Source organism: Eublepharis macularius, chromosome 9 (assembly GCF_028583425.1).
Source record: "Eublepharis macularius isolate TG4126 chromosome 9, MPM_Emac_v1.0, whole genome shotgun sequence".
Lineage (NCBI taxonomy): Eukaryota > Metazoa > Chordata > Lepidosauria > Squamata > Eublepharidae > Eublepharis > Eublepharis macularius.
Window position 1 is genome coordinate 20,575,268 of NC_072798.1, and position 12,466 is coordinate 20,587,733.

The 12,466-nt window shown below is 42.7% G+C and overlaps 1 protein-coding gene across 1 annotated transcript in view; it reads right to left on the reverse strand.

Moving 5' to 3' along the window:
* Positions 1-12,466, reverse strand: part of CACNA1C (calcium voltage-gated channel subunit alpha1 C) — a 681,102-nt gene that overhangs the window by 158,850 nt on the left and 509,786 nt on the right. Inside the window, exons 19-22 of the mRNA XM_054988003.1 lie at positions 8,119-8,251; positions 6,804-6,933; positions 2,355-2,414; positions 2,156-2,215 (exon numbers count right to left, since the gene is read on the reverse strand). Coding sequence (XP_054843978.1) covers positions 2,156-2,215; positions 2,355-2,414; positions 6,804-6,933; positions 8,119-8,251 — 383 coding nt within the window. The remainder of the gene's footprint in view (positions 1-2,155; positions 2,216-2,354; positions 2,415-6,803; positions 6,934-8,118; positions 8,252-12,466) is intronic.

Sequence of the window (12,466 nt, forward strand, 5' to 3'; positions counted from 1 at the left end):
GACCTTAATCTACCCCTTGCTGCAGTTTTCAGGTGATGTAAGATGGGCATTCAATGTTACACGACGATGGTGCCAAGAATAGTGTTAAAATTACACAAAAGTGGATTGTCTAACTGAAAGCCACCTTTACCGCATTGACAATTAGCACGGTTCCAAGGAAACCGCATTGCCCTGCTGTTGACCACTGCGACATTTTAAAGTATCTCCCAACTATTATCTCTCCACATGTCACTTAGGATAAGCTTGATAGAAAAGAAGCTTCTCGGTGAAGCATAAAACCAAATTTGCCCTTCTTTCCACAGTACCAGCACCTCTTTGGGCTGGTGGTCTTGGGCCCCAAAAGCAGCAAACAACATGAGTGCTAGCACCTTTTTAAAAAAGCCCTGGTTACCACTATTTAAAACATCAAACTATTAGAGTTGCCAGCCTCCAGGTGGTGGCTGGAGATCTCCCAGAATTATGATTGATCTCCAGGCTTCAGAGATGGCTGCTTTGGAGGGTGGACTCTATGGCATTACATCCTTGCTTGCCATCCCCAAATCTCCAGGAATTTCCCAGCCTTGCATCCCTGCAGACTATTATTTTCAGAAAATACATAACATGGAGGAAAGCCTATTTTTATTGTGCCTGATGTTTACCTTGTCTCTAAATAGTGTAACATGCTGTCAGGTAGCCACTTGGGAAGGAAATTCCCTGGGGGAACACACACATGTTAAGTATGACTACAGGGGCGAGGGAAGAACACGGACTTTGGAAAGGGGAGAATGTTGAGTTCTAGATCCTGCAGAAAGTAGTCTTTAGAGCTGAGCTCCTGCTCCTTACTTTGACCACTGGGTACTAAAGACTGGGCTAAAGGAGAGTTGGTCTCACAGAGTGCCAGCAGAAGCAACCATAGAGCTCTTCTCTCTAAGTTAAAAGTCCCACACCCAGGCTAGGATTAGAACATTTCTAACTTCAGAGGAGCCTCAGGATCAATGCATGGGAGACTGGTTAATGCGGATATTTAATGGAACTGTTTGCTCTGGAGAGCACAGAGTTTTTAGCGAAGCTCAAGGAAATCTGGGGGCTCTATCTGGATGAAAGCAAGAGTTCTAATCAAGTTGCATTCCATTCTCTGTCACTGATTCTTAGAACATTGCAATTCATATTGCTTACTCAATAAATCTATACATTACATGCAAATATGTTTACTGAAATCCTGGTGGGTGCTTCTTCTAGAAAAACAGCTTTGGGAAGATGTCAGCAGAGAACCAATGGACATGAGGAGAAAGTACTTAACTGCTGCATCCCCTTTCCTCCCTTGTATCCCACCCAAAAGGGTTCTATAAAAGTTTTTGCAAGGATAAACACAGAATTGAAGTTACAGAGGGAACATGCAGGTCGGAAAAAGGTCGAATGGCCCTCTTCACCCTTCTCTTAAAGCAGCGTCTCCCAAATATACAGGTTTTAGTGTTTTAGCTCACATGGAATGGGCAGTTTGGCCTTCAGTGACTAGCACTGTAGGCTGTTCCTCTGACTTCCTATAAAAGCTAAGAAAATCTCACAAGCTGCCAAGCTGAACAAAATCTAGCCAGATATTGCAGCCTGCCAGGCACTTGGTCACCCCTCCCCCTATTTTTGTAGTTACAAGTAGAAAGCTCAAACACATGTATGGAGCCCTTCTTGGGTCACATTGCATCGCAGTTGGCAAAGTGTGCCAAGTTGTACAGATCCACTTCCACTTGGATTAAGAAAGAACCATGTGAACGATGGAGAAGGAAGAGGTGACCTAGGGACTCTCTCTTCTGCAAAATTTCAGCCAATTCTGGGCACATTGTGTACAGCAAAGGCTCACCACAAAAATGTAATTATTTTCAGTAGGTTAAATAGATGTTGTTGCCTGAAGAGTAGGGGACAAACATTGAGCTGCAAGGCTTATGCTCAGCCTTGAGTTTCCTATTGTCTCTGGTTTGATACTCTTGCATGGCTGGACACTTAACAACCAATGGGATTTTATTACTGAAATGGAATGATTTTTTTTAAAAAATGACATAGTTACTTTCTACTGAGCTATAAAGAACACCCTGTTTATGGAGTTTACACTGGGAATTTCAAGTGGTACAAAAGACAAAAAAAAAAAAGTGAAAGAGAGAAGTGTATTTCTCAGATTGGTTACCTTAAGAATAATTTCTAATGTAAAGATACTAGTGAAGACATAATCTGCATTGCCTAGGATCTGAAAAATAAGCACAATTGGGTTAGTTGTTACTCATCGTGACTGAGACACATACAAGTGTGTGTTAGCGACAGACAGCAGCAGAGAACTAGCACGCTCATGAGTGAGAAGAGAATGGAAGAAAAGACAGGGCCTTTACCTTCAGAGCAATTTCAATGGTGAAAATGACAGTAAAAAATATATCAAAATAACAAAGAATCTGTAAAACAAAAAGGAATGGGGGGCAAAGGGAGGGAGATGTATGAGTGATCACTGCAAGAGCAAGTCACAAGTCAAAATAAAAAAGCACAGCTGTTTCATCTAGGATGAAGAGGAGAGGGACAAAGGAGGAGAGGCTTTGCAATAACATCCAGGTGAAGGCAATGGCCAGGCTATGAACAGCACATTTAAATAGCATCTTTCTTCATTCACTGTATTTTCCCACATATTTTCATGACAAGATGGTGTTTTCCTGTTAAACAACAAATGTTTTTTCAGCATTTCCCAAGTTAAACTCTGAATCACCAAAATATAAGCATATATTGAATTGCAGTAGAAAATGGGCAACTCTTTCTCCTGTAACTATCTCCATTCAAGTTTGTTCTAATTCTCCCTTCCAAAGGAGAAAAATACATCTTAAAGAGGTTGTGCAATAGTCATTGCATCTATTCAGTTGTGTTTTGTTACTATATTGAGCAAGAACAATACAGTTTGCAACTTATACTTAACCATATTTTCTAGTACAAAGCAGCACAAGAGCCATTGAAGGATTCTGTGCTGCTAAGACAGCCAGAGATCTATGTCTCAGGATGTATTCTTTCCTTTAACTAAAGCAGAAATCTAAGCATGCTTGCTTGAAAATCAGCCCATTCAAATCGGTGGGACTTCCTTGCAAGTGAACTTGGTTAAGATGAGACTCCAAGGCTTGTTGGGAGGGACTCCTGCTGAAATGAACAGGAATTGTGAGATTAATGTAAGTGTAGCCAGTGTTTAACTGTACACAAATAAGATGCTGAAACAACTCCATGTTAGCAATCAAATCCTCTGTTCCTTGAGCATTGTTAACTACGCTGTTAAAAGTACAATTTGTGATTGTGTTCCTCTTGGCTTAGGTCCACAGTTAGTTTGATTAAACCTCACAGACTTACAGTCTCTTAGGAAAGTGCAGTCTTATCACTTCACAAATGAAAAGCCAATTGGACAGAACATGTGTAAAGGTACATTAGAGAGCAATCGTTAACCAAAGCAGGAAGGACGTCTGTGTCATCCAATTGATCTTTCCTCCTAGCTTTAAGCTTTATACTCCAAATTCAGGGCCAAAGCAATCTAAGACAACTGGGCTGGGCTTCTACTTCGCATAGGCTACATAAGACTGAAGAAGGTACTTCATACCACTCAATGGAATTGCTCTTAATTATGCCACCTAAGAAAGATCAAAAGATCGCCTGTATTGCTCATTCACTGAATCTGACAATGAAAATAATTAAATAATTAACATTAAAAATAACATTGTGTCAGCCAGAGTGCTGACTACAGATCACTCTTGTACACTGTCACTGAAACTATTAGTGCAACTTGAAAGCGCCTTGATGATGGTTCATTCAGTGAAATCTAATGATTTGTAACTTCAGCAATGTCTATGATGTTTCCAAGGACAAGAAATCCTCTCTCTACTGAAACTTAATTTTAGAGTTCTACATTGCTGTAAGAATTTTTTTAAAGGAAGCTGATCATTCTATCAGTGGAATTCCACAGGCCACATTCAGAGGTGATGCCTTAACACCTGTGCCCATATCCAGAGATGGCACAGAGAGACTAGTTAATCTAGTTACAATGGATTTGCAGCCTGAGGATGCTGAAGTGTACGGGATGGCAATCAAGGTGAAAAACAGCTCTTTGTACATGTCTTCCACATACAGCAAAGTGTTTGCCAAATTACAGAGCACCTGCATACATAGCCTTGTTTACCAGCAGGTTGCATACCAGGGGGCATGTTTATTCTTATTTAAATCATATCCAGTCAAATGATCATGGGGAAAAAGCCATGCTGAAATGCTATGAATAGAATGTTGGAAGAACTGGATAACTTCTTGAACAATGTAGAAGATAATATAGGGATGCCAGCCCGAGAGATACAACAAAGGAACCAAGTCCAAGTGTGACTCTGCAGCCTCATTTGCAGTGAGGCAGAAAACCTTGTGTCTGGAGTCACTGTACCATTTTAGGATGCAGGGTATGTGTGTCACATGATCAATTAATCCTCCCTATGAAAAAGCTCACCCCGTCGAACACTAGCTTGTCAAAGACCAACGTTCTGCCCTAGCCTTCCCCTCACATCCTAGCTTTCTCTGTGTACAAGTATCTTTCATGAGGGAGTACTCCATGGCAACAATGAGACAGGTTTACTGCTTCAGTGGAAATTAGACCTAGAAGCGGCAGTTACACATATTCTTCTAGCTATCCAGACAGCTACAATGACGAGGTCCCCACGCTCTCCCTTGCTTACTTTTGAGAGGCTAATAATCACCATGCGTAGAGTAGTATATGATCTTAAAAAGAAATCTCTGAGTAACCTCAGCCAGAATTTTTCTCCCAGCTACACAGGGAATGAAACTTTCCTCCTACAGCATCACAGGATGGAATGCTATCACGAAGCCAAGCCAATCAAATTCAGTTTTGCTGAACTGTTCCACTTCAGACTACAGATGGGGGAATCATATGTTTCACATACTAAAGTCCATGAACATAGCAAACTAGAGACACACAATACTAAATTCCTTTGTGCAGCTTTTTACAGAATGGATAATTCAATTCTCCCGTCTTGTTGCATCATGTAATTCTCCTGCCTTTGTAGCTTGACACATTAGGATAGTGCCCAACTGCAAGAAACGGATTAATTGAGCAGTACATTTTCTCACAGACGTTCTACAACAGAAAAGTCTTTTATGCAAATAATAAAGCACAGGTGCTCCAACTGAGAAGCCTGAATACATGCTGATGCACCCACAGAACTAATAGGCATGCTGGCTTCCTGTTCTCTTCACAAGAGAAAACACCTCTATATATGTTTCTCTTTGAACCCCATACAGCTGCCGCCCCCACCACTGAACAGAACTGGAAAAGCCACAAATGCACCATCTTCCTGTGTGTAGTGAAACTACAAAGTTCGCAAGAACTTTTCATGAATGGTAACAATGCTGTGGCTCAAATATGGCATAATAGGATTTCTGTCTTCTGTTCACCAGGCAGGACTGCCCAGTTGCAAGAAGACTGGAAAAAAGAGACTGTCCTTAAAACGATGAATATCACTGCAGCTTCTACACTGGCATTTTTTAAATGTACAAACCTGGCCCACTTTGCTGACGTAGGTACGTAGAGCTCATACTGTGCTATTTGAATGTAAAGAAACCACAAAATTACAATTAAAAGTGTAGAAAAATCCTAAAGCCTGGTCCTGTATGTTTGCTCAAATACTCAACAGGGTTTACTGCCAAAGAAGGATTGTGCAAGCTTTCAGGCTCTTTGAAGCACACCCTCTAATGCTAAAACCATCTCAAGTGACATCAGGATTGCCAGGTCCCCTCACCTTCCTGGCAGAAGGGGGATCCATCACTCACCTTTTTTAACCCTGGGGGAGTGTGGGCGGGTGTGATGATGTCACTTCTGGGAAGTGATGTCATCACGCAGGGCCCCAGAGTGCTCCTGTGCTTTGCAGCAAGTTGATTTGAGGCCCAATCGGTCTGCCCTGATGCTTGAGAGCGCTCCTGGGCTCTGCGTAATGATGTCATTCTCAGGAGTGATGTTGTTGTACTGCTCCAGGAATGTGCCTAGGAGGCCTGTTCCCCTGCCTTTCCCCCTCTACTGGCTAAGTGAGTGCTGGTGGGAGGTGGAGGTTGAGAGCAGGGGATCCCCCACCCCCACCAAGGGACCTGGCAGCACTCAGTTACATGGATTCCAATTTTGTTGTTTGAATTTAACAAAAATATGCTACTTCTAATCTCCTGTAAGCCATGTTCCTACCTGTGATTTGTTGAGTGTGAACAGAACTAAGTTCTCTTCTTTTAGATCCTTGTAAATTACATTCTGGCTGTCTATCATACATACATGGAATTTAGTTATCTGGAATAGAACTTGGCTTCTGAAAAAATACATATTCTGGCTTTAGAGAAGGACGGTCTGTGTCCAGGCCTGTGTTCTGTGGGCATAGCTGAATCCCAGGCTCAGGCAGTCCTAAGTCATTCCAGCTTCTCTGGGAAGCCTAAGAATTTTTATTCTATGTGAGGAGCCACGCAACGGCCATCTTTATTGCCATCCCTTTCCCCATTCATTTTCTCTCCTGCCTTCAGCCATGCAAGCTTTGCTTAAATACATTCTGAATTTCAGAAGCAGAACAAAATTATACCAAGAAAATATGTGAAAATGCATTTCAAATGCTTAATTTAATCGGAGCGCACGCAGAATTTGAGACGAAGACTGCCACAGCACTGGATGAAAGCTGTATCTATACAGAAACAATTTTGGATGGGCAAGGACCAGGATGGTTGGGGTTCCCTAATCTGGCTGCTGAACCAGCTTCAGAGGAGCATGGAAGGGAGGATGGGAGGCATACTTGATTCCTAACGGAGTAGTGACGGACAGGGTCCTCAGCGGCCAGAGAGATGCTGCTGAGCAAGATGAAAAAGAGGATCAGGTTGGTGAAAATGTTATTGTTAACGATGCGATGGCAGTGGACCCGAAACCTGCAAAGACAAAGAGAGAAAGGAAAGACACAAGCTTATCCATCAGACATTATTGGAGAAAATTAAGGCCAAGCCATGTTTTTTTTAAAACATGGAGTTTTTTAAACAGCAAGTCCAGAAAAAAAAATGCCTCCTCTGTCACGTAGTCTGCTTCTCTCCACCTGATGTCCATGTGCCAGATGGTGAACTGATTACAGTATGGAGGCACCTGATAACTAAAAAGTGTTTGGTGACTACATCAGTAGTAATTTCTGGTTGTTGTACTTCGAATGGATGCAAAATGACTGTGACTGAGAACAGAAAACTTCCAGTAAAATTTTCCCAGCCTCCTAAATCTAGAAATTTAGAGCAGGTTGTGTTGGCAAGAGCCACCACAATCTGTTCTAAAGCTCAATATAGTCATATTAATATGTTTGATATTAATATGTATTTTTTCTGCTCACATTGCACGTCTGCTGAGGCTTCTTTTGCTTTTTTAAAGAACGGGCAAGAAAGTAATATGGGACTCAGTGTCTGGCCTTTAAACACTTGCTTTAAGTGGCAAACTTAAAAGGTGTTTCAGATACTGTTTATCTTTTCTTTTCTATAGCACTTTTACATGCAAAGGTACTTTACAATCCTAGTATGATTTATCCTTATATGATTACTTACTATGATTCATCCTTGAATTCATTCCAGTTTCCGAGACTATGCAAAGATACAGTGATTTCTCTAAGGTCTAGAAATTTAGATCAGATTGTGGTGGCCACAGCATAATATAGGATTTGTGTTCCTCCTTTTGGTTTTAGTCTCTGGCATAATGGATTAAATAATCACTATTTGGGTTGTCTGTAACTGTCACTACCCCACTGAGAAAGGTCAGAGAGAGTTTGCTGACCTAAAATATTGCTTCCATCTCCTCAGGCAAAGAGGCACTGGGGAGGCATTTTTCTTCACGGAGCACTGAACTGGCTTGTTATTTTTCTGTTTCCAAAATCTTTATGAATTACCAATTTTAAAAGTTTCCTAGATCAATGACAGTGGCATGAATTTCCCTATGGTACAGGTTTTTCAGGGGATTTGCATGGAAGAAACTATCCTCAGAAGACAAGGCACAACACAAAATGCATGTTTTCCATAGAAGCATGCTGTCTATTCTGCTTTTCATGTCTGGAAAACGTGCAACAAACATCCACCTCAAAATACCTGTTGCTGGGGCTGAAGACGAAAAAAGCACTGGCGTCTGGCATTGGCACTGCTTTCTCTTTGAGGTGCAGTTCAGACATTGGGCGCGGACGAGGGCCAACAGGCATCTCAGGCTCTTCTTCTTCCTCCTCCCCTGGAAGGGACAGTGTTTAGTATTTTAGTGTTCATCAAAAAAAGCTGTCTAGTTTGGTTCATAGACTGGGTTAACCATGACATTAAGTGTTCCACAGTGTAAATAATGTGAGAATGGGCCTTTTTTATTCCCTCCATTGGGGCCATTGTAGTTCAGAAATTGTGGTCATTCCCTCATGATGGAGGAACAAAGACCATATTTCAGTCTTCACAGCATGGGAAGAATGCTGCTGCATGCTGTCTGCAGTATGAGAGTGTGCCTACCTCTGTTTACATGCATTTGCCTCTGTATACTTGGTTAAGTAACAGTGAGGTTTTTGCAGTCAAATTACAGACTACGACCTGATCATGGATCCCCAGTGTCATGAATGGTTTGGATATTACAAAGAGAAAGGAAATACATTATAACATGCAGTTTTTTAAAAATAAATGATATAATCACTAACAACACCCTGTCCATGATTTTGTTCCACTACTGCCATTTATTCAGTAGGTGGCCTTGGGTCCTCTCAGCCCCAGCTGCCCAACTGTATTGTGGGGATAATAATAACACTGACTTTGTTCACCACTCTGAGTGGGGACTAATTTGTCTAGAAGATCTGTATGTAAGTGTAGTTGTTGTTATATCCACAACTCTAATGCTACATATCAAAATGATCATGAACAAGAAAGACATGGGGCTCCCTTCAATAATAGTAACTGTACTTACATACCGCCTTTCTAGACAAATAGTGCCCCACTCAGAGCAGTGAACAAAGTCAGTGTTGTTACTATCCCTACAATACAGCTGGGGAGCTGGGGCTGAGAGGAGTGGCTTACATAAAGCCACCTGCCGAGCTCATAGCAGTAGTGGGATTCAAACCAGCAGAGTGCTGATTTGCAACGTAACTACCTAACCAGCAGCACCGAGAAGGCACAATTTCAAGCAACCTCTCCAACCACAAAAAAACCCTATGTTGGCCTCACAGTCCACTTATGATGGTGGAGAAGAAAGGATATGGGTGCTTCATATACTCTGCCCCAGACTGTTTAGGCTTTAAAGGTCAAATATAGACCCCACCAGATACTAACCTGTTCAACTTTTGAAAGTTCTGTGTTAAATGATCCCTGGAATGGACACCAGTCAGCCATTCACTGATCAATTGCCACATGTTGCACCAATTGCTATTTCCAAACACTCTGCAAAGGCAGTCCCACAGACGGCACATTATAGTAATTTAATCTCAAGGCAAGAAGGGCAATTGTAACAGTATGCACATTTTTGTAATACAGGACAGAAGCACCAAGATAAGCTAGTAGAAAATACTCCTGCACTAGGATCCGGGAGACCCAGGTTCAAATCCCTACTCTGCCATGGAAGCTTGTTGAGTGAACTTTTGTCCATCACACACTTTCAACCTAATCTACCTCATGGGGCTGTTGCAAAGATAAAATGGTGGAGAGAAGAATGTTTTAAGCCACTTTGGCTCCTCAAAGTGAGGTATAAATAAATAATGCTCCCCTAGCTAACTGGATTGCCTTCCTTCAAAAGCTATATGTTATCTTGATAGAATGAAAGCCAGTGTAATTACAGTTAATAGATGGTGTGGAGAAAATCGCAAGCTACTCTTATTAGACAATGTCCCATGGGCCTCTATTAATATGAAGCATCTGGCTGGCCACAGTAAGACAGAATGCAAGGCACTCTACCTACCATGTCTTGATCTATACCATACATGGCATGATCTATAAACTTTGGTCATCTGTAACAGAAGGTCACCCCAGTATCCCAGAATGTCATGCTTTCTGATTGCAGTATTTTTAGCTGGATTGTGTGAGAAAATCCTCCTTCAGAAAGAGTGTGAAAATGGTGGGTGGACAGATAGCCTTTAGTTTCTTCCATCTCTGTAACTTCATGCATCCTGAATGGTGCTACACCTGTTCCAGAGTATTCTTTTTTCTAGACAAATTAATACCACACAGAACATTCCCCAGGGATGGGCACTTTTTTCTAACAAGAGACTGAATACATTCTTGGAATTGTTGCTTTTTTAGAATTCAGAAGAGAGGGAGAATTAAAAGCTAAAACCCTTGAACCAAGTTCTTAAGAATGAGAGCTTCAGGCACTGCAGAGATCTGTAACTACCCCTCAAGGAAGAAATGCCAAGAAGGGGGCTTGGATAGCCTGTGGGGATACAAAGAAAGTTTGAAAGATCACTTTGAGGATTCCAGACACCTGCGAAAGTTTAATGTGACTTTGGGCACAGACCAACAATAATATATTTAAGAAAAACACAGTACACAGATGCCATTTTGATAATTAGTTAAACAGAAAAGCTACAAGATGACCCAGAACAATGGTTATCTAATAGACTATACTGTCCTGCCAATAATCCTCAAAACAAGCTTTTTTTTTTTTGGACTCCTTCCTTAATTCCACAGTGACGACATGTTCGCTTTTTGTTAGATGCCCCAGCTCATCCCTGAATCAAGAATTCAACAACTGCAAGAATTGGACAAAAGAAGAAAAGCAGCCAACTCTGCAACAAGATAGACCTCTCTCCACTTCCCTTTACTAAGGAAATCAACTCAAAGTAATCTCAGGAGTCTTTTGCTAAATGCTCAGACATGGCAGGTGTGGAACACTCTTTCCATTCGTGCACCATAAGAAGATGGAATTTGGATGGCAAGAAAACTATCCTCTGCTGTATCATCAGCAACATTCATAGAAATATTGCATTAGGGAAGGACAAGAAGGGTATCCGATCCCATGCCTTGTCCCAATGCATGGACCTTTCACAAATCACTCTCCTGAGTCCTGACACATTTCAGACTATAACATGCTACAACCAAAGAGCAGAACTATTCACAAAACACCACGATTGTCAAGTAATTGCAATTACAACCCTCAGGTTGCATCCCACCTAGTGTGGAAACCCAATAGAGTTCAGTATTGCAGCAATCAAATATTTAATGGCATACACCCTCAGATACTTTCATGCAGTCTATGAGTCTCATGTTTCTGTTTTTATAAAATGGAGGTTTTCTTGTCAATCTTAACAGACATTGTTTATCTTGGGGACTGTTAATTTCTTCTAGAAAGAGGCTTTTTGATAGCTGCAAGCCACAAAGGGACTGAATGAAGAGGTATCATCCAAAAGAATGAGGACTGCTCAAGTGCTCTAACTTGTACCGCTTTCTTTCAATATTTATTTTCATTAATTTACTTCATTTATACCCTGTCTTGCTTCCCAATGGGCCTACGTTGTTCTCCCTTCCTCCATTTTATCCTGTCTGACTAATGACCACCACCTGAGTTTCCTTGCCTGGCTCCCAAGACCTTGCTCAGGGAGGGGCAAGGGTGCACTGACAGTTGAGGAGTTGAGAAGCTGGCTGCCCCAGCTTACCTGTTCACACCAGCCTACCCTCTCCTCTCACCAGGACCCCTCCAACAGTGGCCTCTGTCATTGAGGCTTGCTGGTGGGGGGTGCATGGCCCATGACTACCAAAGAGGCAGTTGCCCAGGGAACTGTACTTGATGCAGCTGTTTTTTGGGGGGGGGGCTCCTTGCAGCCCATGCCCCAGTTTTGTTTGGACTCCCTCAGCCAGGCTCCCCTTGTCAGGCACAGAAGAGAGTGCAGCCGTGGGTCAGGGTGATTGGATACTCACTCTGGAAACTCCCCTGCAATGGTGGGCACATGACCCCTTGACTGTCTACCCTACAGGATCAGAACTCCAAGCAGCTATGGGAGCAGAACAGCCAGATGCAGATGAGGAGCACTTTCCCACTGGAGGGGCATCCATCATTTGGTTGCTGGCAGCACCTGTGACAATGGCGCCGCTACCATTGCTCCGGCCATGGACACCTCTCTGGAAATGGCAGACCTCGCCGTGGCCTGCACGAGGTCCAGCCCCTCGCCACACATGTGTCTGCTTCTCTTTCATGCAGGTTGTGACCCACCAGGGAGGTCAAAGAGTCAGTGGTCCTTCTTGACCACCATCTGAGCTCTGACCATGAAGCCATTGCCTGGGCAGCCCATGAGGCAGCAGCCCTGAGGATCCACCAGATGCCTCTGCTCCGTCTGCATGGGGAAGGACTATAAGTCCCCCCCTGCACCACTGGGGTCTAAGACACCAAGCAGATGGCTGTGCCGGCCATAAGGATGAGGATGATCCATGGGAGGGGGGGCAGGGCAGGCCATGTGCATATGCCTGCAGGGAAGAAGCTCCCTGCCCC